Source organism: Ursus maritimus, unplaced genomic scaffold (genome assembly GCF_017311325.1).
Source record: "Ursus maritimus isolate PB19 unplaced genomic scaffold, ASM1731132v1 scaffold_32, whole genome shotgun sequence".
Classification (NCBI taxonomy): Eukaryota; Metazoa; Chordata; class Mammalia; order Carnivora; family Ursidae; genus Ursus; species Ursus maritimus.
The window spans coordinates 24,428,296-24,454,669 of record NW_024425786.1 but is presented as its reverse complement, the minus strand read 5'-3'; the positions used below and the strand labels follow the sequence as shown (position 1 = coordinate 24,454,669).

General features: G+C 45.5%; 2 protein-coding genes across 6 annotated transcripts in view; one reads left to right on the top strand and one right to left on the bottom strand.

Moving 5' to 3' along the window:
• LOC103666431 (S100P binding protein) overlaps positions 1-12,805 on the bottom strand; it is a 47,340-nt gene extending 34,535 nt beyond the window's left edge. Inside the window, exons 1-2 of one of the 5 annotated variants that reach the window (XM_040619198.1) lie at positions 12,612-12,796; positions 2,104-2,313 (exon numbers count right to left, since the gene is read on the bottom strand). The gene's annotated coding sequence lies outside the window, so the exon portion shown is untranslated. Of the gene's footprint in view, positions 1-2,103; positions 2,314-12,589 lie in introns of all 5 variants that reach the window. The other 4 variants (XM_040619199.1, XM_040619203.1, XM_008694452.2 and 1 more) reach the window with 4 other exon arrangements.
• Positions 111-26,374, top strand: part of YARS1 (tyrosyl-tRNA synthetase 1) — a 27,238-nt gene continuing 974 nt past the window's right edge. Inside the window, 12 exon segments of the mRNA XM_040619205.1 lie at positions 111-319; positions 3,432-3,578; positions 3,721-3,896; positions 9,965-10,094; positions 13,758-13,838; positions 17,121-17,213; positions 19,133-19,268; positions 19,742-19,827; positions 22,399-22,552; positions 23,205-23,302; positions 24,146-24,339; positions 25,117-25,258. Of these exon segments, the coding sequence (XP_040475139.1) occupies positions 155-319; positions 3,432-3,578; positions 3,721-3,896; positions 9,965-10,094; positions 13,758-13,838; positions 17,121-17,213; positions 19,133-19,268; positions 19,742-19,827; positions 22,399-22,552; positions 23,205-23,302; positions 24,146-24,339; positions 25,117-25,258 (1,602 nt within the window). The 5' untranslated portion in view covers positions 111-154.

The following is a 26,374-nucleotide window of genomic DNA, read 5'->3' as shown; positions in this document are numbered from 1 at the left end:
CGCAACCCCGCCCTCCGCACCGCCTAGCCTGCCTACTGGCTCCGCCCCTTTCTCGTCTCATCGACCCGCTCGACTCTCAGTTGCTCCGGACTCTTTTCTGTCCGCTCTTAGGCTAAGGGTTCAGGCCGAGGAAGCAGAGCGACGAGCTCAGCTGATGCAACCTAACTCGGCCCGCGTGACAGTTCCCGGCTCGCGGCGGCGGCGGCGACCGAGGAAGCGGCGCAGTGCCGGGCTGAGCGCGGGAGATAGGGGCGACGGAGCCATGGGGGACGCTCCGAGCCCTGAAGAGAAGCTGCACCTTATCACCCGGAACCTGCAGGTCGGGCCTCAGGGTTGGAAATGCGCTGTTGGGGACTGGGGGCTCGAGGTCCAGTGACCCTGAGCCTCACTACCGGGTCCTAAGTGTGTGGGGTTGGGGGACTCCGCGCCGAGGCAGCTCAGAGAGACTACAGCCCTCGCTGCTAGTTGTCGGTCGGCCAGTCAGTCAAGCAGTAGTTATCTGGGTCGCACAGAAATGACAGTGGGCTCACCTCCTGTGTACAGTTACCTTGTGCTGAGTCCAGCTTTGAATCCAGGACTCCCACCCCACCCACCCTATTATGTGCCAGGCGCGGTGCTAAGCACCGAGGATACGTCAGGGCCCTGCCCTCCCAGGGCTTGTCTTGAGGAAATCAGACGTTAAGAATGACCCATAATTCAAAAACTTAGTTACAGTTTGAAACAAGTACTGTAAAGTACTATTCGTGGAGCTTTGGAAGGAATTTAGGGGAGAGGGCTGGGGGAGTGTCGGGGAAGGCTAAGTGACCTCTAAACTGCGCCTTGATGATGCAAATCACTTTACTCCACATCTGTTCCTGCTGTTTCCAGGAACTGCAGGAGTAGAAGTTAACCAGAAGAAGAATGGGTAGGGGGCATTTTGGGTAGAAGGAAGCCAGGTCAAGACCCAGAGGGGAGAAAGAACACTGGTTCAGAGGGGAGGCTGATTTGGCTGGAGTAGAGTGAGCAAAGTGCAGATCAAACATTCAATAAATACATTTCTCATTTCCTTGCCTCCTTCAGGCCTCTGACTATTGTCACATTATGGGGAGGCCTTTCCTGACGACTTTATTTAAATAACAGACCCACCAATTCTGCCACCAGAATTGTCTCATCCCTTGTTCTAGCTTTTTCCATTGTTGAACTTATCACCATCTGACATACCATATATTTTACTTGTTTGTTGAGAAGGGGTAAGTGGTGACCAGGTCATGAAGGCCTTGCAGGCTGTGTTTAAAAGTGAAGTTTATTCTAAGAGCAGTGATACATTGGTTGGGCCACAGCTTGTTTTTTTAATCTTTTTTTGAAATACAATTCACATACCAAAAAAATCCATCCTTTTAAAGTGTACATTTTGGTGGGTTTTAGTATAGTCACAAGATTGTATAATTAACACCACTGATTCCAGAACATTTTCATCACCAAAATAAAACCTGTACCCATTGGCAGTCACTGCCTATTTCCCCCCTCCCAGCAGCCCTAGGGAAACACTAATCTATTTGCTGTCTTTATTTGCCTATTCTGGACATTTCATATGAATGGAATCATGTAATATGTGGCTTTTTATGTCTCATTTTTTTCACTTAGCATGTTTTCAAGGTTCATCCATGTTGTCACACTCATCAGAACTTTATTCCTTACTATAGCTGAAAAATACTCATGATTATATGGTATATCACATTTGTTTCTCCATTCAACAGTTGGTGGACATTTGGGTTCTTTCCACTCACAACTTGATCTTAATCAGTAATTTTTGCATGCTTCCTAGTCTCTTTCCACAAAATAAGGATACACAAAGCTAATGGCGTTGACTCACTCAGGTTTTAAAGGGTAAGTGATATGACCTTTCCTTGGGTGGCAAGAACTCTCCCAAGCACCAAATTGTCAGGGGCTTGGAGAGTACAGGATCCAGCCGCCAGCTACCTTGAAACAGAGGATTTTAATAAGTCTTGCTAATAGATGATTCAAACCAGCAAAACAGTTTTTGTCTTTCATGGCTTCTAACTGCCTCCCCAAACCATCACTTGGAAGAATCACTAAAATCTCTTTTATTAACAGCATACTGACCTTTAAGGATTTGTCTAATATTATCTTCGGGCAAAAGGAAACCATGAGGGGCACCTGGGTGGCACAGTGGTTGAGCCTCTGCCTTCGGCTCAGGGCGTGATCCCGGCGTTATGGGATCGAGCCCCACATCGGGCTCCTCCGCTGTGAGCCTGCTTCTTCCTCTCCCACTCCTCCTGCTTGTGTTCCCTCTCTCGCTGGCTGTCTCTATCTCTGTCGAATAAATAAATAAAATCTTTAAAAAAAAAAAAAAAAAGGAAACCATGAAAGTATTAAATAGGTGAATGAGTTAATCAGATTTTGCGTTTTAGAGATCTCTCTGGCTACCTTCTGGAACATGGGCTGGAGAGAGAAAGGATAGACACAGGAGTCCTGGTAGAAGGCTATTGTAGCAGTTCTGGTAGCCTAGTAGTGATCTGATGGTGGCTTAGACTAGGGTGGTGGTATGGAGGCAGAGAGAAGAAGGAGGATTTAGGAGCTCTGGGGTAACTTAGGCAACTTGGTGAATGATAGTACCATTTACTGCACTGGGGTGAAACTATAAGCGACAAAGATGGGTGGGGAGTGAGGCGGGAAGGTGAGAGCACGAGGTTGATTTTGAACACGTTGAGTTTGAATTAACTGGGTTGATAAGAAGTACGCTGTTCCATATATGGGTGTGAGCAGGAGATTTGGTAGTTACTAGCTCATAAGTAGTAATTGAAGCATCTTTAAAGGGTCTGCTAGGGAGAATGTAGAGTAAGAAGAGAAGAGAGAGGGCTGCAAGGATTGCTAATATTTAACGATTAGCAAGAAGAACAGCTGCAAAGAAATCTGAGCCAGCAGCCAGAGAAGTAGGAGGAAAACTAAAAAAATAAAGTGGAGGACCTAAAAAAGAGGAGTGTTTCAGGAATGGAGTGAAGAATAAAAAAATTTTCGTTGAATTTAGCAACATTGGGAGTCATCCGTGATCTTAGCCAGAGCATTTTCAGTGGTGTGATGCTGTGTGGAATTCAGCTGGAATGGGAGCTGAGGAATAAAGACCAGAAGAGACAACTATTTCAAGAAGTTGGCTCTGAAAGTAAGGAACGTGAGTTAGAGTAGACGGAGGGGAAGATGCAGGTTAGGGACGTGTCCCGTTCCCTAACGTCAGTGGCATTTCACTGGAGTGGTACTAGCAACAGCATCAACTTAGGTTGGCTCTCATTCAGCACTCAGAGCATGGCTGGACCTCCCTGCTGGCTCTGGGCTTGGGCCCCCGGTGACACGTGCTTTTGTTTTCCTTGTCACAGGGTAAAGGATGAGCAAGGTGGGGCACCAGCATTAAACCAGCTCTTCTGCTTCCACAACAGGAGGTTCTGGGGGAAGAGAAGCTGAAGGAGATACTCAAGGAGCGGGAACTTAAAGTTTACTGGGGAACAGCAACCACAGGCAAGCCACACGTGGCTTACTTCGTGCCTATGTCTAAGATTGCGGACTTCCTAAAAGCAGGATGTGAGGTAAGAAGTAATGTTTCATAAACCAAGCAGTTCCTTAGGGAATGGCCAAAAAAGAGATTTAATAAGGGCAGGGCAGAGAGGGGGATTTGGAGGTACTTGGACGAAATACACATTTTGGTGGTCCTTTATCTCTTATGTCCAGGTAACGATTCTGTTTGCGGACCTTCACGCATACCTGGATAACATGAAAGCTCCATGGGAACTTCTAGAACTCCGAACCAACTACTATGAGAATGTGATCAAGGCAATGCTGGAGAGCATTGGTGTACCCCTGGAAAAGCTCAAGTTCGTCAAAGGCACTGATTACCAGCTCAGCAAGTAAGTTCTAGATCATCTGCCCTCCTTGTGGCTCTCCTGCTTCTAGCTAATTACAGGTCTGTGGAGTCCAGGCACTCTTTGAATTTGGATTAGAGGCCATTAAAAAATTTATACTCTTTGTGCTTTTAAGTCATCCCTCAAAAATGTACTTAATGCCTGTGTACTGTCCATTTTGCTGGAGATATGAATGTAACCAAAACAAAGTCCTTGGCCTTTGAGAGCTCACAGCATATGGGAGACTAATGATCAACAATTCAGCTTCCCTTTTTCTTTCCAGCCTCAGCAAATAATGATTAAAGAAAGGTGAAAGAAAAATATTTCACTTGTTTCTCACCTCCCCAACAATTTTTTTTTTTAAAGATTTTATTTATTTATTTGAGAGCAAGCAGAGGCAGGGGGAGAGGAAGAAGCAGGCTCCCTGCTGAGCAAGGAGGCCGATGTGGGGCTCAATCCCAGCACCCTGGGATCATGACCCAAGCCGAAGGCAGACGCCCAACTGACTGAGCCACCCAGGTGTCCCCTCCCCAACAATTTTTATTGCTTCATATCTTTATCAGTTTTATTCATATTTGTAATATTAGCATAGATATGATTTTGTGTCCTAATTTTTTTAACTTCAGTAATTTCCTAAGTAATTCCTCCATGCTGCCTCATAGTCTCTACATTTTTTGATTCTTAAAACCTCAGACCATGTATCATTCTACTGGTCACTTTTGCATTTGCACCCGTAGAACAACTTTGTAAGCTAAGCGTTGCTGTGCCCTACTTCACAGAAAAGGAAACAGATTCAGCTGTAACCTTCACAAGTTCGTACTTGCTGTAAGTAGAAGAGCCAGGATGTGAACCCAGATCTCTTGCTTACAAGTTCATTTCTCTTTTTACTTCATTGATCATAATTTTCTTTCCTTTTTTTTTTTTAAGATTTTATTTATTTGAGCGAGAAAGAGCGAGTTGGAGGAGGAACAGAGAGAGAGGGAGGGACAAGCAGACTCTGCGTTGAGAGCAGGGCCTAATGCAGGATTGATCCCAGGACCCCGAGATCTTGACCTGAGCCAGTACCAAGAGCTGGACACTTAACTGACTGAGCCACCCAGGCGCCCCAATTGTAGTTTTCTTTAGCATTCCTCACTCTTGACATTTAGAGTTTTAGATAAGGCACGTAACTTTCTTATGTAAACAGATGTTTGAATCCTCAGCCTCGGTAGAGTGCCTACAATTCCATTTGTTTTTACGTTTGTTCTACATATATTTACAGAGCACTTATTAGATGGTAAGCACTGTTCTGGGTCCTGAGTATACAAAAATATACTAAGACAAAAATCCCCATCCTAATGGGGCTTCCATTTTAGCAAGGAAATACAGTCAGAGGAAACAAATGAAAAAGTAATATATATATAGTGTGTCGGATGGTGATAGGTGCTACGTAGCAGGCAGGCAGGGGAGAAAGTTCTTGGGGAGTAGGGGGTTTCTATTTAAATAGGGTGGCTAGAAAAGACCTCTATGATAAGAAGACATTAGACTGAGACCAGAGGCAGATGAGGGAGTGAGTCATGCAAACACTTACTGAGTTCTTACTGTATGTCAGACTCTGTTCTAGGTACTAGGATTGTAACAGTGAATGACTCAGGGAAGTTTTTTATTCTTCCACAATTGAGCAGAATTTGGGGTTTGGGAAGATAAGATACATAAATAAAGCTACCTTGCTTCAAAGTCACTTGATCTTTTTGTATATACAAAAGTGACTTCAAAGGAAGATGGCTTGGTAAGTATACGCTTTGATGCACCCCCTCTGTTCCAAGCAACAGCGATGATAGATAAAAACATTAAAAACCAGAGGACATAGACAGATTCAAAGACAAGCTAAACATTTCTACGGTAAGAAAACAGAATTGAAATGCAAATTGGTGAGTCGGTCTGAAGTTACAGCTTTGCTGGGCTCCAGTCAGGAAGTGGACAGTGGGGACAAACCAGGCTTACTGCTTAAAGCTAGAGTTTAAAGTAGGGCTTTTACCCTTTTCCCATTCCCATATCTACCCCTCAAGGAAAGTAGAGCCAAGGAGTAGGGGCACTATTAGTCACCTGCCTGGGTCTTTAGGGACTTTGTCAAGCTTCAGGTCTATGGAGACTTGACTGTATGTATATGAAGAATTCAACCAGGCTGTCCACCATTTATGAGTGTTATATCCACGATATTACCAAAAAGATGTTAAGTCCTAACATGCCAAGAAATAGCATCCATTTTAAAAAAGAAACGATAAAACAGAGGCAGAAATGAAACATGAATATATAGAAATAAAAAGAATCATTTAGAGAATGTGGAAATGTAAAAATCAGTCATTAAAGCCAAACCAAACCAAACCAAAACAACCCCACAGGGGCACCGGGCTGGCTTAGTCGGAAGAGCTCATGACTCTTGATTTCAAGGTTGTGAGTTCGAGCCGCACGTTGGGTGTAGAGATTATACATAAACTTTGAAACAAAAACCAAAAAAACTCCACAAACCAGGCTTCAATAGACGGCATCAACTCTAGACTGAATAAAGTTGAAGAGAAAACTAGAGGTTTGAGAGATCGTACTGAGATTCACCCAGATTGCAGCACATAGAGATGGACAGAAAAACTGGAGTGTTTGAGACGTGGATGAGGACGTTGGCTTCCAACAGTCTGGCACACTGGGTACTCTGACCGGCCTTACTACTGAAAACAACTAAAAATGCTGGGTAAAATATTTTTTGAAACGTCCTGAATGCTTCAGATCAGTCAGTTGACAAATTAGTCAAGAGTACTCAGTGGCCAGAAACCAAACGAAAGTGGGAATACAAAGATATTTTATTTCAGGGGCGCCTGGCTGGCTCACTCAAGAGAACATGCAACTTTTGATCTCGGGGTTGTAAGTTCGAGCCCCACGTTCCGTGTAGAGGTTACTTAAAAATAAAATCTTTAAAAAAAAAAGACCAAGATACTGTGTTTCACCTAATCTAAGATGTCATTAAAAATACTGCTGATTAGTCTCTAATATGCTAGTGTTTAAAAGACTTACCTAGATTTCGGAGATGTTAAATATTTTTTAAAAATGCAAAAAGTGCATTTTGTAATCTGTAAAACAATTCATAGAACGCTAAGACTACTAACACCTCGAAAGACCTTGTTGAATTATATGGGATTGAACTTTAGTTTCTCTGGCCTCACAGAGCACGGTGGGGGGAAAAAAAAAGCTAAGAAAATTAGAATACTAGACTAGGAGGTCCAATGTTTGAATAATAAGTGTTCTGAAAAAGGGAACAAAGAATCAGAGGGAAGGAAGTCATCAATGAAAGAATTTATAGAACAAGTAGATGAGCGTCCAGAGGGAAAGGGCCCGCTAAATGCCTGGCACACTGGATGAAAATAAACCCATGCTTCAGTGCACTATCTTGAAATTTCACAACACTAAGAACAGAAAAAGAGAAAAATATATATATATATTATAAATATATATATTATATTATATTTTTTTCCTTTATATATTTTTATTTATTTATTATTATTTATTTTATTTTTTAAATTTTATTTTATTATTTTATTATTATTATTTATATGTTTATTATTTATTTATGTATATTTATATATGTCACATACAAAATTTCAGGAATCAAATAGCTTTGCGTTTCTCAAAAGGAACACTGAAAACCGAAGGGTGATGAAGCAAAGCCTTTAAACTTCTGGAGGAGGGGTGCCTGGCTGGCTTGGTCTGCTGATATCGGGGTGGTAGGTTTGAGCCCCATGTTGGGTATAGAGATTACTTAAAAGTAAAATCTTTAAAAGAAAAAATAAAATTCCAAAGAAAACAGTCTGCAACCTAAAAACTTGTGCCCACCTGAACTACCTAATTCAAGTATAAGAGTAAAATATCTGAGGGGCGCCTGGGTGGCACAGCGGTTAAGCTCTGCCTTCCGCTCAGGGCGTGATCCCGGTGTTATGGGATCGAGCCCCACATCAGGATCCTCCACTATGAGCCTGCTTCTTCCTCTCCCACTCCCCCTGCTTGTGTTCCCTCTCTCGCTGGCTGTCTCTATCTCTGTCAAATAAATAAAAATAAAATCTTTAGAAAAAAAAAAAGAGTAAAATACCTGAAAATCTTGATCTAAAAAAAATTGTTTTCATGTTTTTATTGGTCATTTATGTATCCTCGTCTGTGAAGTATCTATGCCATTAGCCCTTTTTTTTTTTTTTTTTGGAGTTCCTTATGTATTCTGTATAGCAAATCCTTTGTCATTTATGTAGCATGGGGTGAGAGAATTAACCACTGACACAGAATAGAGAATTCAGAAATAGAGCCTCATAAATATGGAAACTTAATTTATGACAGAGCCAGCATTGCAGATCAGCAGAGAAAGGATAAACTTTTTAAGAAAAAGTGGTACAAAGACAATTAGTTATCCATATGGGGGAAAAATGATCCCTCCATTCCAGGTGGATTAAAGATTTAACAGTAAAGGCCAAACTATTAAACATTTAAAAGACCGTATATAAATAAAACTGTCTTATAATCTCAGGGCAAGGAAAATTCAACAAAACACACCAAAAGCACAAATCACAGGAGAAGATTGATGAATTCAAATTAAAATTAAGACCTTCAGTACATCAAAAGTAAAATAAAGTAAAAAGACAAGCCACCAACTGGGAGAAAGTATTGAAAACATATATCTCTGGCAAGGATTAATATCCTATATTCTTTGTCAAAAACTACAGAGTCAACTGTCAAAAAAATGAGTCAGTTCAGTAGAAAAAGACAAATAGGCATTTCACAGAAGAAATCAAATGACCAATAAATAAATGAAAATTAACCTCCGTGGTTATTCTAAGAAATTTAGATTAAAACTTCAGTAAGAGGGGCGCCTGGGTGGCACAGCGGTTAAGCGTCTGCCTTCGGTTCAGGGCGTGATCCCGGCGTTATGGGATCGAGCCCCGCATCAGGCTCCTCCGCTAAGAGCCTGCTTCTTCCTCTCCCACTCCCCCTGCTTGTGTTCCCTCTCTCGCTGGCTGTCTCTATCTCTGTCAAATAAATAAATAAAATCTTAAAAAAAAAAAAAAACTTCAGTAAGAAACCACTCATGCTTACCAAATTAGTAAAGTTAAAATAATAACAATATTAGGTAATAAAATTGATAAAAGCCTACTTGGAAAATAGTTTGGCATAATTATCCAACCAACGCTCAAGATGCAAACTCCCCACGATCCGGAAATTCTACTGCTAGGCATATATAAAGGAACTTGCATTTGTATACCAGGATACACACATAAGAATATTTATGACACATTGTTTATAGATACAAATATAATATGTAAAACTGGAAAGAAACTCAAAAGTTCAGGACAGTAGTTAGTCTGGAGGAAGAGGAAGTGGTAGAGGATTGTGGCGGGGGGTTAGAGCACAGGAGTTCAGAAGTAATTAAGTCCTTTTTCTTTTTCTTTTTTTTTCTTTTTAAAGTCCTTTTTCTTAAACTGAGTGATGGGTACACTGCTCCTTATATTGTTGTTTATTACTTCCATGTATTTCAATTAAAAAACAAAAAACCATGGAAGATAGATGAGCGAATTCTGACGTTTATTTAACAGGCATTCCAAAAGAAGAGAATGGAAGGGAATGGCAAACAAGCAGTATTTCAAGAGATAAGTGAAGAAGATTAATTGAAGCTGTCTTTAAAAAGAAAAGACATAGGGATGCCTGGGTGGCTCAGTCGCTTAAGCGCCTGCCTTGGGCTCAGGCCATGATCTGGGGGTCCTGGGATGGAGCCCCAAGTTGGGCTCTCTGCTCAGCAGGGAGTCTGCTTCTCCCTCTCCCCCCCAACCCAGCTCATGCTCTCTCTCTCTCAAATAAATCAAATCTTTAAAAAATAAATAAAGGGAAGACATAAAACTAAAGTGGTATTTTGTATAAGAGGAAGAACCAGCCACCTTTTAGAAGGTACCAGGCGTCAGAGCTCTCTTGGAATGTCTTAAGATTGGGAGAGGAAATTAAAGCGCTTCAGGATCAAAGTGTAGCCTGGGCCCAGTCTCACCGCCGTCCCTGCTTCCTCTCCTCTCCAGAGAGTACACACTAGACGTGTACAGACTCTCGTCCGTGGTCACACAGCACGACGCCAAGAAAGCTGGGGCCGAGGTGGTGAAGCAGGTGGAGCACCCTCTGCTGAGCGGTCTGCTGTACCCTGGATTACAGGTACTCGGGAGGGGCGGGGTTGCCCAGGGACCGCCTGGCGCTCTTTCTAACTGCTGGTCACTCAGCCCCAGTGAAGCCCAGGTACTTGCCGGCCGGCCATTCCTTCACTGCTGCGTGCCTGCCTTCCTGTCCCCCTCCCCTCCCCTTTCTTGCAAGCCTTTGCCTTCCTCAGCTCTAGGTCCTCCCCCATCTGTCTGCCCTTTTGAACACTGCTCATCTCAGTCATCTGCTTTTTTAAATGTATAAATCAGTAATAAATTTAATTTATAATTTATAATAAATAATATAAATCGTAATTTATAATAAGCTTACAAATTATAATTCATAAATGTGCAGATTTTGTATTTTCTCTTTCTTTTTCTTTCTTTCTTTCTTTTTTTTTTTTTTTAAGTAATCTCTATGCCCAGTGCGGGGTTTGAACTCACGACCCTGAGATTAAGAGCTGCACCCTCCACTGACTGAGCCAGCCAGGTGCCCCCAGATTTTATATATTTTCTTATAAAGTGCATTTCAGTTAACAGCTCTATTTACATAGGTGTACATGGGTATTCACACCAGTTATTTACAGATCATAACCACAGACCACACCCTAAGTCTTCTGTGCAAAGGTACCCTGGATGTGACTATTGGCCGAAAATGGCCTGAGGACTAAGCTTTTTACACATACCTAGCAAACGGGTTTGTTTTTCATGTCTGCAGAGTATGCTACACACATGGAGGCCGTCCTGCCAGAGGATGCTTTGCAGTGTCACATACCCTCTTTATGTGGATCTTGATCTCTTCAGTGAAGAAAATTTCAGAGTGATATGTAAAAACAAATTTCAGGCAGGGCACCTGGGTGGCTCAGTCGGTTAAGCAGCCAGCTCTTGATTTCCGTTCAGGTCATGATCTCAAGGTTGTGAGATCAAGCCCTGCGTCCGGCTCCACACTCAGTGGGGAGTCCGCTTGAGATTCTCCCTCTCTGCCCCTCCCCCCCACCGTGCACACATGCACGCGCACTCTCTCTAAAACAAATAAATCTTTATTTTATTTTATTTATTTTTTAAGATTTTATTTGACAGAGAGAGTGAGAGAACACAAGCTGGAGGAGCCTCAGGCAGAGGGAGTGGGAGAAGCAGGATCCCCGGGAGCAGGGAGCCTGACTGGGGTCTCGATCCCAAGACCCTAGGATCATGACTTGAGCCGAAGGCAGACACTTAACCAACAGAACCGCCCAGGGGCCCCATAAAATAAATCTTTAAAAAAATAAAACAAAATAGGGGTGCCTGGGTAGCGCAGTCGTTAAGCGTCTGCCTTCGGCTCAGGGCGTGATCCCGGCGTTCCGGGATCGAGTCCCACATCGGGCTCCTCCACTGGGAGCCTGCTTCTTCCTCTCCCACTCCCCTGCTGTGTTCCCTCTCTCGCTGGCTGTCTCTCTATCACATAAATAAATAAAATCTTTAAAAAATAAAATAAAATAAATAAAACAAAATAAATTTTAGGCATGATCCTATTTTCGGTTAAGCAAAGCACATCGTATATCGTGTGTGTATTTGTATGAGCAAGGAAAAGAAAAATTCAAACTGAGTTGTTAGTACTGGTTACTAGCTCAGAAAGATGGGACAAAAATGGTAATAGACCTAACTTTTTCTTTGTGTGTGGGTGTGTGTGTATATATAATTCATTTATTTGAGAGAGAGAGCGTGCACACATGCAAGTGGGGGACACGGGCAGAGAGAGAGGGGGAGGGAATCCTCAAGCAGACTCCCCACTGAGCGCAGAGCCCAACGAGGGCTCTATCTCATGACCCCGAGGTCATGACCTGAGCCGAAACCAAGATTTGAACCCCAAACTGAGCCACCCAGGCACCCCTCTTTATAGTGTTTGATATAAGGGGGCGCCTGGGTGACTCGGTTGGTTGAGCATCCAGCTCTTGATTTTGGCTCAAGTCATGATCTGTGGGTCATGGGTTTGAGCCCCGTGTCGGGCTCCACACTCAGCAAGGAGTCTGCTTGTCCCTGTCCCTTTGCTCCTCCTCCCGTTTACGTGCACTCTCTTCCTCTCAAATAAATAAATAAATAAAATCTTTAAAAAAAATAAATGGTATAAGACTATCAAGTCTTCCCTTATCACTTCCAAAAGAGCTTTCTACAGTTAAGCCTGGAGGCATTCTAGATCTGTACTGTCCCCTATGGTAGCCTCTCCTCTAGTTGTGGTCATATGCAGCCATTAAAAATAATTAAAATTAAAATTTTTAGGTTTCAGTCACATTGGATCTGTTTCAGGTGCTCAGAAGCTACATGTAGCTAGTGGCTAACCTATTGGATAGCACAGACATAGAACATATTCATCATTCCAGAATATACTAGTGGACCGTGCTGTTCTAGATTATTCTTGCTTGCTCACCTTTCTCTTGCTCTCCTCCTTCCTCTTCCTTTCATTCATTTAGACATGAAATCTTATCACTGCTACTTTTAAGATCTCTTAAATGTGTTCTTCTCTGCATCCCCACTGACCTGGCTCAGCATCATTTCTTACCCGGACTCTCACGGCAGCCTCCTCGCTGTTTTCATTGTCTCCAGTCCAAAGGGCTCCACTCTGTGCCCTGCCCTCTTACTGGTGTGATCTTTCTACAGTGTGGGCCAGGATGATGCTAGGCACCCCAGCGTGATGGTCAGGATCCTTACTTCTCTGATGCCATCACTAACCACTTCCTACATCCGTTGAGGTTTGTGCTTTTGCAAACTAAATCACTCATAATTTCCCTAAACATTTCACACCTCTCTGCCTTCTGACATCTGTTTCCTCTACATGGTGAAAAACATCTATATATTCTTCAAAACCAAGGTCAGCCCACAGTCTGATTCCAGGAAGCCTTCACTGCCACCTGTCTGACCTGCTAGAGATAAGCATTTCTTTCTTTGTGTTAGCACTGTTCCTTAAACGCACATCTCGAGGAGCCCTTCGCACACTGCACTGAAATTATCTGTTTATATGTCTCTCTTTTCAGCTGTGTAATTAGCTTCTTGTAGGCCGAGTCTGGGTCCAATTCAGCTCTGCATCCTCAGGGCTGGCACTAGGCCGGGCAGGTAGAAAGTGACAAAATCAGAAAGTCTTGCCTTTTGTTTCTGAGCTCTCGCAGCACTTTCTTCTTATGCCTTCTTTTTTTTTTTTTTTAAAGATTTTATTTATTTGACAGAGCAAGAGAGGGAGAAGCAGACTCCCCGCTGAGCAGCGGCCTGATGCAGTACTGGGTCCCAGGACCCCGGGATCATGACCTGAGCTCAAGGCAGACTCTTAACTGACTGAGCCACCCAGGCGCCCCTGTTATGCCATTATTTGACATTTGTCACAGGCTGCCCTACTCAGTGGGTACCTTTCACCCGACTGTGGTGTGTCTTCTCCTTTTTTCCTCCCTTCCCCATCTACTGTGAGCTTCCCAAAGGCAGAGGCTCTTACTTTCCCCCCCATGCCATCCTCACGGAGTGCTGTTCACCACAGGCACTCAGCACGTTTATGCAGCTCTTGAGGCCAAGAGGGAGGCTGGATGCTGCTTTATTTGCCTCTTGGCTTCTACTTTCTGAAAAAATCTGGTGATTTTCAAAAGTTTCTGATTTCTCAGATCCGTATAGAAGAAATACAGTAGGAGTTTACGCTCATGTGTTTGTTTTGTTTCCCCCACAGGCCTTGGATGAAGAGTATTTGAAAGTAGATGCCCAGTTTGGAGGTGTTGATCAGAGAAAGATTTTTACCTTTGCAGAGAAGGTCGGTGTTTCTCTTTCCTATCTTTTTTTCTTTTGTGCCTCAGATATGCAGTTAAGGTTTATTGAATATGCCAGTCCCACCACTCATAACTATATTGTATGGCGGGTATTATTCTCCCTGTTTTGTAGACGGGAAAACTAAAGAGAAAGAAAGTTGTCCATTATCACACAGTTAGTGACTGTGCAGAAATTACACAGCTGTCTGACTCGGAAGCCCGTGCTCTTGCTGCCCCCAGGAAGCTGCCCCCAGAGCTGTTGGATTTGCTTCTTTCCTAATAACACAGTTTCTAGGGAAAGGGACCATCAGTCAACTACGGGTCTTTCCCAGAGCGTTCGGTCCATATTGCTCTGGATCTTACATAAACCGCTCATCTCTGAGATGAGGCTCACCGGTGTTTAAAGGAGGAAATCAGAGCAAACCCGTAATAGTTCTTTTTGGGAAAGAACTTGAGTAAGTTGGAAAGGGCTATTGAGAAATGGTTGTTTTTTTGAAAGTTTCTCAAAACCTCATCTTGGCAAGGATATGGAGAAAACACTGTTAGTGGAAATATAAATTTCCAGGAGGGTAGTTTGCGCTAGTAATTATACAAATTAGTGCTAAGGAAATAATTTTAAAAGTGCAACTTCAGTTATGCATGAAAGTATCTATCACATTATCAATTTAAAGGTAAAATCTAGGGGCGCCTGGGTGGCTCAGTCGTTAAGCATCTGCCTTTGGCTCAGGGTGTGATCCTGGCATTCTGGGATCGAGCCCCACATCAGGCTCCTCCGCTGGGAGCCTGCTTCTTCCTCTCCCACTCCTCCTGCTTGTGTTCCCTCTCTTGCTGGCTGTCTCTCTCTGTCAAATAAATAAATAAAAAATCTTTAAAAAAATAAATAAATACAGGTAAAATCTAGAAATAGGGATGCCTCGCTGGTTGAGTCGGTAGAGCATGCAACTCTGAATCTCAGGGTTGTGAGTTCAAGCCCCACATTGGGTGTAGAGATTACTTAAAAAATAAAATCTTTAAAAAAAAATCTAGAAATAAACTCACATCCAATGGCAAGAGATTGTTATGTTATGATATATGTAATGATAACTCCTCTCAGTGGAATATTTATATTTTTAAATGGTTTTTGGATGTATTTTTTATTACGTTTTTAATTTTATTTCCAGTATAGTTAACATACAGTGTTATATTAGTTTCGGGTGTGCAATATACTGGTTCACCAGTTCTATACAAGTGTGCTCCTTAATCCCCACCCCCTATTTCCCCCATCCCCTCACCCCCCTCGCTTCTGGTAACCATCAGTTTGTTCTCTGTAGCTGAGTCCCGTTTCTTGGTTTGTCTCTCTTTCCTTTTTTTGGCCCTTTGCCAGTTTGTTTTGTTTCTTAAATTCCACATATGAATGAAATCATGTAGTGTTTATCTTTCTTGGACTGGCTTAGTGGTTTTTGGGTATATTTAATGAAAGAAGAATGCTTACAATGTAAATTTTCGATTAAGTATTTCATATTATTCTATTTTATCTCCTCTGTTAACTTTTTAGTTGAATCTGCTTTTATTATTCTAGCAGAGATATGACCCATGGCTTGTTTTTGTGTGACTCACAAACTCTAAGAATGGTTTTTATGTAGTTTTTGGTTTTGTTTTTAATAAAGATTTTATTTCCTGGGACACCTGCGTAGCTCAGTCGGTTAAGCGTCTGCCTTCAGCTCAGGTCATGATCCCAGCGTCCTGGGATGGAGCCCCTTGTTGGGTTCCTTACTTGGCGGGGAGCCTGCTTCTCCCTTTGCCTGCCTCTCCCCTGCTTGTGCGCACACACTCTCTCTCTCTGACAAATAAATAAAATCTTAAAAAAAAGATTTTTTTAATTTCTTTATTTGAGAGAGAGATCACACGGGGAGGAACAGGGGGGAGTGAGAGGGACAAGCGGACTTGGCTTGGTGCAGAGCGTGTAGCCAGACCCAGGGCTTGATCCCATGACCCTGAGATCATGACCTGAGCCAAAACCCTTCCTTCTATGATGTTGTCCTTATTCCTGGGATATGACCTTGGGGTCTCAAACTCAAATCTCAGGGTGTTCACAAAGACCTCTCTACTCTGAGTGGACTTGAGCTTCAAACTGTCTCCCCAGCACTGTCCAGTGTCCAGAATCTCTGTGCAGGTCTCCAGCCTCCCAGCACCTGTTTTCTGCTAGGCTTCTGGCGTCTCTCTGTATGCACACACAGCTACGAGTCAGCTCATAAACCAGGAGGGAATTTTGACTTAGATTTGGGGGTGCAGGGCTCACTTCACTCTAAAACCCTTCCCAAATCCTAGCCTCCTGGCAGCACTGAAACCCAGTCTCTGTCTCTCCTGCTTTGTCAGACAGCTCTTCTCTTTTTCTCAGCACCTGGTTTGGAAAAAGTGCCCTCAAGGAGAAAGCCAGGGTGAGTGTGGGGTCACCTCTGCTTTCCCTTCTGCCAAGCGTTGTAGTCCTACACTGATTGCTCTTGAATGCCTGCAAATGGTTACTTTATATATTTCCAGCTTTTATAGTTGTTTATGGTGGCAGGGCAGATCCAGTGTAATGTAAAAATCACAGTGTAATTAATACTAATAGAAAAGCAGTTGAGAAAAAAAAACACTTTTTTTTTTTTGTATACACCATCAAAAGGTTGTGTATTCAACACAACAGAGTATTACTCAGCCCCCACAAAAAATGAAATCTTGCCATTTGCAATGACATGGATGGAGCTAGAGTGTATTATGCTAAGTGAAAGAAGTCAGTCTGGGGCGCCTGGGTGGCTTAGTCGGTGAAGCGTCTGCCTTCGGCTCAGGTCATGATCCTGGGGTCCTGGGATGGAGCCCTGCGTGGTTGGGCTCCCTGCTCAGTGGGAAGCCTGCTTCTCCTCCCTCTGTCTGCTACTCCCCCTGCTGTGCTCTCTGTCTCTGTCTGTCAAATACATAAATAAAATCTTTAAAAAAAAAAAAAAAGAAAAGAAATAAATCAGTCAGAGAAAGACAAATACCATATGATTTCACTCATGTGGAATCTAAGAAACAAAACAAATGAACAAAGGGGGAAAAAGAGAGAGCAGCAAACCAAGAAACAGACTCTTAACTATAGAAACAAACTGATGGTTACCAGAGGGGAGGTGGGTCGGGGGTGGGGGATTAAGGAGTGTGCTTGTTGTACCGAGCACTGGGTGACGTATGAAGTGTAGAATCATGTAAATCGTACACCTGAAACTAGCTGAGATGGGGCACGGAGGGGGAGTTAATACTAACGCTTTGTGTGTTTCTTTCTAACCCCTCAGTACCTCCCTGCACTTGGCTACTCAAAACGGGTCCATCTGATGAATCCCATGGTTCCAGGATTAACTGGCAGTAAAATGAGCTCCTCAGAAGAGGTAGGTTTGCCAGCTCTGACTTGAGGTTAGAAATCTTCAGCAAGAGATGAAGAGGCTGAGGACTCAAAAGAAGAGTCACCTAGCTAACTAGAATTCTTGTAGATTTGAGTTCCAAGGAGCCTGAAGGCATCCAGTTAATTTCAGTGGTTCCTGAGTATTGAAGGACCCAGAAGCAGTCCTGATGGGATCCCTTCATAATCTTAACAGTTTTACTGTGGCTGATAAAACACAAGCAAAAGTAATTTCTTCATTCCCAGAACTGTGATCAAATTCAGCCTCCCTCATGGGGTTAAGAGGCTAGGGTTGCATTTCACCGTAAAGCATCTTGATTCTAAGGGTGATGCTTGATGTGACTAATGTAATCAATACAATGTCTTTGCACAGTGAAAAGTCCTGCTTAGGAAAGGTACACTTTTGTTTTGGTCACTAAGGGTACAGAACGGAGGACATAGTGAAACCCACAGACGTGAAAGGTTGAGTTCTCGGTTCCCAAACACAGCTGCGCTTCAGAACCACGTAGGGAATTAAAAAAAAGAAAAGAAAAAGCGTTGATTAGACTCTATTCTTAGAAATTCTGATAAAGTGGTTCTGGGGAACATCAGGAATCTGTATTTTCTTTCAAACTCTGCTAGGTGATTCTGACTGAAGTCATGTGTGGGTGTTCACCTAGTTCTTTAAATCTGACTTTTCAGTCTTTGATCAGAGATCAGTAAATATATGCATGGAAACTGTTATTATTTTTGAAGGAATATATAAAATAGTCACTTTTCTCTGTGTTACAGTGCTCCGTGTATCAGTTATTTCTCTGACAGAACAGCATATCCCTCACCGTATTTAGTGACATTTGCCGTATCCGAGCCCTGGGAATCGGTGGTGGCAGCAGCTCCTGAGCATGACTGCATCAGAATCACTCAGCTTTTTAAAAATACAAATACCGGGACGCCTGGGTGGCTGAGCCGCTGGTTAAGCGTCTGCCTTCGGCTCAGGTCATGATCTCCAGGTCCTGGGATCGAGCCCCATGTTAGGCTCCCTGCTCCACGGGGAGCCTGCTTCTCCCTCTGTCTGCCACTCCCCCTGCTTGTGCTCGCTCGCTCTCTCTCTGATTTAAAAAAAAAAAATTACAAATACCTGGCCCAACCTCAAGAGATTTTGATTCATTTCCCAGTAATTTACATTTTTTAAAGACACCCCAGATGACTCATACACAGGCATACGTGGACCAGAATTTGGTAACCACTGAACCCAAAGAAGCCTGAGCTTACTCACTGCAAAATAAGAAACAGTTCCTATTACCTAAAAAGGGAAAATGGCTCCAGATACTAGACAGTACCTGGTTTCGGGGGTTGCCATGCAGCAAGCCGCACACACACTGTTCCAGGCAGTGACAGTGCGTATGCCCCTTTCAGAAAATAATTTTGGGCCTGGCAGTTTGGGGTAGCTTAAGGAAATAATCCTAGAGAAGGCAGAAACAAAAACAATAAAAACCTCTGCAGAGATGTTCATTGTAATATTACATACAAATTGTAAACATCAGAACATGATCTACCTGTTTAGAAATTATGTGGTCACTAACCGTTGGGAATATGATTCAGCATAAAAATCAGAGCAGAGACTAGGTAGCCACTGAGAAATACTTATGATATAGTGTCAAGTGAAAAAGCAAAGTGTAGACATTTGTTCTCGAACTACGAGTTTGTAACGATTCTGTGTGTTATAGGCCTGGGAAGAACACAGGAAAATTGAAATCGTGATTTTTGTCAGGTGACAATATTGTGAGTGGTTCTTGACTCTGATTAATTCTGCCTTTGTTAAAGTTGTTAATGTTTAAACCTCTGTTTAAAAAAACTTAAAATACATGGATTAGTTGAGCATATCTCATTTCCCGCCATAAGAGGTCCCTTCTCCTCCGTGGCTTCTAGGAGTCCAAGATTGATCTCCTTGACCGGAAGGAGGATGTAAAGAAAAAACTAAAGAAGGCCTTCTGTGAGCCAGGGAATGTGGAGAACAATGGGGTTCTGTCTTTCATCAAGCATGTCCTCTTCCCGCTGAAGTCCGGTAAGACACTTGTTGATCGCTTCTCAGAGGCCAGGCTGAAGGAGCAAAACTAGTACTGTGATCATCCTTGTGGTTGGTCAGGAGTCTTCCTCCGGAGACAGGCCTCCCTGATTCTGTGCTCTGACTTCTCATATAACAGGGTACACTTGCACTTGGGATGACATTTCATTGCCCATGAGATTGTCACTGGGTTGGGTTCTAAGCGGGATGTCAGGGTGGGCGGGGGTTGTAGAAATGAGGGTGGGCCCAGGCATGCCGAATTAGAGCAGCACGAAAGAAATGTAAGGCACGATCCTTCCCCTTGAGCTTGGATGCCAGCCGGGTTGTTAGCTCCTCTGTTAAGAACAATAAAATGCCATATAATGAAGTTCAAAATATATAACCAAAACTCCAACTATCCGTAACATTTGACCTAGGAATGCTGACTCTGCCATTATCGATGAGTTTGTTGGCAGGGATCCTTTGTCTTACAGAGTTTGTGATCCTTCGAGATGAGAAATGGGGTGGAAACAAAACCTATACCGCTTACTTGGACCTGGAAAAGGACTTTGCTGATGAGGTAATCCTAAAGGAGGAGTAATCCCCACTGAGTTCCTTCTGGCAGAGCTCTCCTTCTTGGCCTAGCCAGCTTTCTAGTACCTACCACAAGTTTCTGCTCGATGCTCTCCAGGGCTGTGTATTGTGGGTAATGCTCAATGAGGGTTCGGGTGGTTCAGAGGTTAGGTGAGCAAATGGCACAAAGCTCACGTATTGGTGTCCTAATCACTCTGCAAAGGATTTAACCTGGAATGAAGGACTAAACCCAGCAAGATGAAGCATTTCAGGGAGAGGTGCAAAGTCAAGGTTCCAAAAAGAAACACCTCGGAAAGGACAGCATAGACGATCCTGCTGATCTCAGCAGACAGTGTAACAAAAGAGTTACTAGGTGCCCCTGAGGTAGGCACCCCGGTAGGGGCTGGCATGGCAAGGACTAAATGCTCACGAAGCTCGTGGTCCGGAAGGAGAGGCAGACGTGCGAACAAGTACCATTGCTGCGTGGCTGTGCGGTGGTGACGCATACACCGTCCAGAGAGAAAATAGGAGGAAGTGATGACCTGGCTGGCTGGCAAAGCTTTGCGGAGGGGACGACATCCAAACAGAGGGACTAAGTTGTGCAAAGCCACGGGAAGATGAAATAGCACGGTACGGAATCGCAAGTAGTTTTGGTCTGACATGAGTCTAAAAGGTGAGAGGCAGGGCCAGGTCCTAAAGGGAAGATCTGATCGTGGTGCGTGTGGGGAAGGAAGTGAGGGCTTTTGATTGACTCTGACTCTGGGTTGGATCAGCAGTGTGACTGGGCTGTCAGAAATGTTTGTGAAGTCTTGCTATAAGGCGTCAGAAATGTGGAGTCTGGAACCAGGGAGTCCATTCAGTTCGCCTCTGTCCTGAGTACATTTGGGGTTGCGCGTTCAGCCCTGGACTCCCAATTTTATGAGGTGTATTGGACAGTCTGAGCTGTGTTGATGGGGGGAGAGGGAGGTGACTGTGATAGGGACCTGACCCAAACCCTTGTCACAGAAGCATAGTTGAAAGAACTGGGGGTGTTTGGCTGGGATCAGATACATGACAGACTCTCGTGGCAGAGGGGTTGCATCTCTTCCTGTGGCCCCAGAGGGCTAAGCCAGGTCTGCGGGTGGGGACCGCAGTGGGGCACATTCCGGATCGACATCAGGGAGAGCCGTGTGGTGACCTTGGTCGGATGGCAACGGTCCGGGCTGCCTCCCTTGACCTTGTGCCCCCATCACTGAGGTGTTCAGGCAGAGGCCAGAAGCCCCCTGCAGACAACATGGTGTGAGGGTTCGGGTCTCTGTGACCTCTGAGCTCTATAGGCCCATTATTTGGACGTTCCGCAGCCATTGCTCTGAAACCCTCTATCCGCAGTCTGAGGCAGGCCACAAAACCCACACGGCGCTCCTCGGCCCCGGGAACAGTCATTTGTTGGAATAACGAGGATGGAAGAAATGCATCTGAAAGAAGAGCCTGGAGCAGCACTAGCCAGTAGCGCTTTCTGTGACGGCGGACACGTTCTGGATTTGCTCTCACACAGCTGCCCCGGCCGTGTGCGCCCAGTACAACTGAGGAACTGAATCGTACTTTACATTTAAATAGCCGCACGAGGCTAACGGCTACCGCACTGGGCAGAGCCGGACTAAAGCTTTTCTGTTGTTAAAAATTAAACATTCCTAAGGAAATGAAGGACTGTCATCACAAACAAAAATGGAGGCACTGTGGAATTACAGGTGTTCATAGCTAAGAGATACGCCCTCAGAATATCTCGCAGAGCCTTTCAGGCCAGATTTGGGATATGAAAGTACTAGTGACAGGACACAAGAAGAAAAATTGAATTGCTGAGCTCCTGCCATGTACTAGCATCACTCCCCATATTCACCCATGTTATGGGATCGAATCCTCATTCTGACTCTCTGAGATACAGGTATTCTCTTTAGTTCATAAGTAAACCACCCCAAACTTAGAAGGGTTAAGTGCCGGGTCCGGGGGTCACACAGCTAGCTGGGACTCTAACCCCGGTCTAACTCCAACACCCTCGCTCACTCTTCTCTCTCGCTCAGCTCCCCACCAGGCTGTCTCCTCGACTTGCCTCCATGACTGTTTCTCCACCTCTTCTCTTTCTACTCAAAGCATGAATGGGGGGACTAGAAGAATTTGACTAATAAAAACATTCAGCCTCAAAAAAAAAAAATCAGCCTCTAAAATCCCTCAAGTTATTCAGGTTCGATCTCAGGGTCATGAGATGGAGCCCCGCAGGGGGCTCCATGCTGGGCCTGGAGTCTGCTTAAGATTCTCTTGTCCTCCCTCTGCTCCCCCAGCCCTGCATGCACTCTCTCTCTCAAATAAATAAATAAACAAATCTTAATAAAATAAAATCCCCCAAGTTAGTATGGAGTTCAGAGTCAAGAGACCTAAATCTCAGACCAGAAAGATGATCTTTCTGAACCCGTTTCCCCCCTTGGCTCTGTCAGTGTCACAGGGCTGTTCCGAGGATCAACAGCCCACGCCTCACACACACGTTATCTTGAGCGGACTCAGACGTCCTGTGCCCCCCAGTCAGGTGCCTCCTTTCACCGGGCAGGTTGTACACCCTGGAGACCTAAAGAATTCTGTTGAAGTCGCCCTGAACAAGTTGCTGGATCCCATCCGGGAGAAGTTTAATACCCCGGCACTGAAGAAACTGAGCAGCGCCGCCTACCCTTAAATCGAGAGCCCAAGCAGCCAGGGGGTCTGAAGTGCAAGAATACCCTATCGCGTTGACTCCTGGGATGGAACTTGAGTCGTCCGGGTTTAGGTTTGGGCGACACTGTGCAGTGATTACATCCTGTTGTACGAAGGCTACTGGTGTGAGACACGTCGTGGTCCCTCACTAAACCCTTCCCTTGAGAGCCCAGCTGGGTTAGGCCGTGAAGGTAACACAGCTGCTCGGGCAGAGCCGGCGCAGCCCCTGAGGGAAGCTCCTCTTCAGCTTCGCCAGTTCCTTTCTGTGTGCTTCTGACTGGCCCTTGGTTGGCCGTGCACTTAGCCATGACGCTGAGATACTGACATGGATGGTTCTGTGTGGCCCTCGGGCTCAGTCAGTGGATGTGGAGAGCACGCATGGAAAGACCTAAAGGTAGCAGAGCTATACTGTCCCCCCGTTCCCTCCCCGCCAGCTGATAACTGAGGGAGAGAATAGATGAAAATCTGGCATGTCACATCCCAAAGGTTGCCGATCCTGTTTTAAAGAAGATAACAACTGGGGGCCCCTGGCTGGCTCATTCAGGAGAGCCTACGACTCTTAAGCTCGGGTCGTGAGTGTGAGTCCCCATTGGGTGGTGTCAGCAGTTGGCCTGTCGTGGCAAAGGGGGGAGAGTTCTGACCCCTCGGGGTTCTTCTCATTGCCAGAACCAGTTGCCAAAGGCCCTGCCAAGAATTCAGAACCAGAGGAGGTCATCCCGTCCCGGCTGGATATCCGCGTGGGGAAAGTCATTAGCGTGGACAAGGTACTCACTTTTCACCACGTCGCAGAGAGGCAGATAGGGGTCACGTTTGTCTGTTTCCATCTGGAGGAAACCTGGCCTGGGATGGGAAGTAACACCCCTGAGGTCATATTGCAAGTCAGAACGCAGGTGCCTAATTCCAGTTTTTGCTGCCTCTGGACCTTATGCAACCAAACACAGCCGGGAACTCAGGGTGGGGGGAGGATGTTAGTCAGAGGGAGCTTGCTTATCCATTAAATCCGGTCCCATAGACTCCTCTGGTCTCTACCAGTTTGTCTGGACTTACTTGCAGGCCTTATCTCGGATCAGCCACTTTGCCTGCCCTGTCCCATCCCACCCACCCCTGAAAATAGGGAAGGGAGAGGGACTTCCTTTTTCCCAGAGACATAAGGTTATGAAACCAGTGACCTGGGACCATTGTGTGGACTTTTTTTCTCTCCCAGCATGGTTTTTCACTGCCTAGACCCGACTACCTAACAACTTTGAGTTAGCTGCCGGCGCTGTTTGAGATGGCGAGGTCAGCGCTGTCCGCCGTCCATCCTCCAGGCTGGTGCGGCATGTGGCCCTGATGCCAGCCACCCACACAATCCAGGCCGCTCCGCCGCTGGGGGAGACTCCTTGCCCCTCCTGTTACTCAAAGCCTGCCTCTTGGCAGGCAGTAAAATGTGCCCTCCCGGCCCATTCTCCTGGCTGCTGTCTGGAACCTGGAAAGAGTTTGCTCCAGGCGGTCCCTTAGGAGCCTGCGCTGGGGAGTAGACGCGGCTCCAGCGGTCCGCGGGCTCGCCAGCCCCGTCCGTGATCCATTCCGCTGTGATCCTGTCTGGCACTCACGTCTCTTGCTGGCAGCACCCCGATGCAGACAGCCTGTACGTGGAGAAGATTGACGTGGGGGAAGCCGAGCCGCGGACTGTGGTGAGCGGCCTGGTGCAGTTTGTGCCTGAGGAGGAGCTGCAGGACCGGCTGGTGGTGGTGCTGTGCAATCTGAAACCCCAGAAGATGAGAGGCGTCGAGTCCCAGGGCATGCTTCTGTGCGCCTCCCTGTGAGTGAGAGCGGGGGCCGGAGGGGGGGGGGCACGTGATGCCCTTCCGCGTGCCAGGTGGGAACCCTAGGAACACTGTCCAAAAGACAGTGCATGAAGGAATTAGTTATTGGGCAAGTCCCGAGAATGAAGCACTTTACCTAAAGTCAGGTTTTATGTATGTATGTATGTATGTATATATGTATTTATATATGTATGTATGTATATATATATATATATAAAGGTTTTATTTATTTATTTGAGAGCAAGCGAGCAAGCATGCAAGCATGACCAGGGGAGCAGCAGGCAGAGGGAGAAGCAGACTCCCCGTTGAGCAAGGAGCCCGATGCGGGGCTCGATCTCAGGACCCTGGGATCGTGACCTGAGCCGAAGGCAGGCACTGAACGACTGAGCCACCCAGGCGCCCCTAAAGTCAGTTTTATTAAGACAGAAATCAAAGGTTCAAAGCAGCACACACATGCCCAAGTCTCTCTACCAGTAAGAGTTGGAGCCAGGAGTCAAAGCTAATTCCGACTGGCTGTTCGGGCCTTGCTGTATCTGTTATATCCCACTTCCTTCCCTGAAAGCCCTGATTTTGGTATCTCTCCCGACAGAGGGTTTCAGAGTAGCCCTGGTCAACCCAACCCTGGTAGCATCCAGCAAGGGAGCGCAGCACGGAGGGCCTCCTGGGCCTCTGGCGTCGAGGGCCCCTCCGTAAAGGCCCTAATGCCTTGGCTTTGGCGGCAGCTGCAGGCAGTCCACAGCCTCACTCTTTCCTCGTCCCCTTTGTCTTCTTAGAGAGGGGGTAGACCGCAAGGTTGAGCCTCTGGACCCTCCTGCAGGCTCTGCTCCCGGTGAGCGAGTGTTCGTGAAGGGCTACGAGAAGGGCCAACCAGATGAAGAGCTCAAGCCCAAGAAGAAAGTCTTTGAGAAGTTGCAGGTGAGTGGCTGGCCACGCCCCTGCGCTTGCCTGCGCTGCTACTGAGTCCGCGGCCGCCCTCCCCGCCCCCCACCCGCCTGCCTCCAAGCCCCTCCCTTCCTTAGTCCACACGTGTTCAGAGCAGGTGCCCGCAGAGCGAGGGAGTCCCCGCGTGAACCGAGCTCGCACACACTGCGGCACTGTGTGAGGGACACGGACATTTCCTCTTCTGATCTTCCGTCTGTGATCTGAGGATTATCCCTTTTTTATCTGGCAGGATACCTGCCAAGGCCACACAGGGTCACCAGAAGCCATGGAGTCAGGGTCCCCCCAACCCCCCCAGCCCACCCTGGTCTTAGAGCACCCATTCTCTGTGTGCGGTCTGGGGCATGGACTCACATCCAGCCCGTCCCCATGTCCCCTGGGCGCATTGCTTCCTTCAGCAAGTCCTGAGCCCCTGATAACGTGTGTCAGCCACCGTTCTAGGTGCTCGGGCTACATCTGTGAACAAGCAGCAACCGTTCACTCTCATAGAGCTAAGATGACACGTGACCTTCCCTGTGACCTTCCCTAGTTAATCCCGCATTTCCTCACTCAGCCAGAGTGTGTCTGGGGGACCTTTGAGTGCTTTCCAACGCTTCCTCCGCCCTGCATGTGGCGGGCACGTGGTTTCACCCAATCCCCCCTTTCCTACTTTTCCAGGCTGCTTTTTTGAATCACTTATTTTTTCTGGCTATAAAATAAATTTCCAGTGTAGAAATGTCCAAAGTATAGGGGACATGAAGAAAAATACCCATAGCCCTGCCACCTAGAGATCCTGGAAAATAGCATTAGTGATTCTTTCTTTGTGGACTTTTTCAGTGCATGGAGGTAGTATGTTTGCAGTTCGAATCCTACCATATGTTTATTTTTTTATTTAACTGGATGCCAGAAAAACTGCCCGGTCGTCTTAAATACCGAGAGGGGGGCTCTGGTTCTATAGTATTGTATCATAGTGACCGTAATGTAACAAAATTGTTTAACCTTATTAGCTATTGAAGTTGTTCTCAGGTTTTCACTATTCCAGCGCTACATGGGTGTCCTGGTACATCGTTCTTTGCACCTACTCATGACCGTTTTTCTAAACTAAATGCCTCG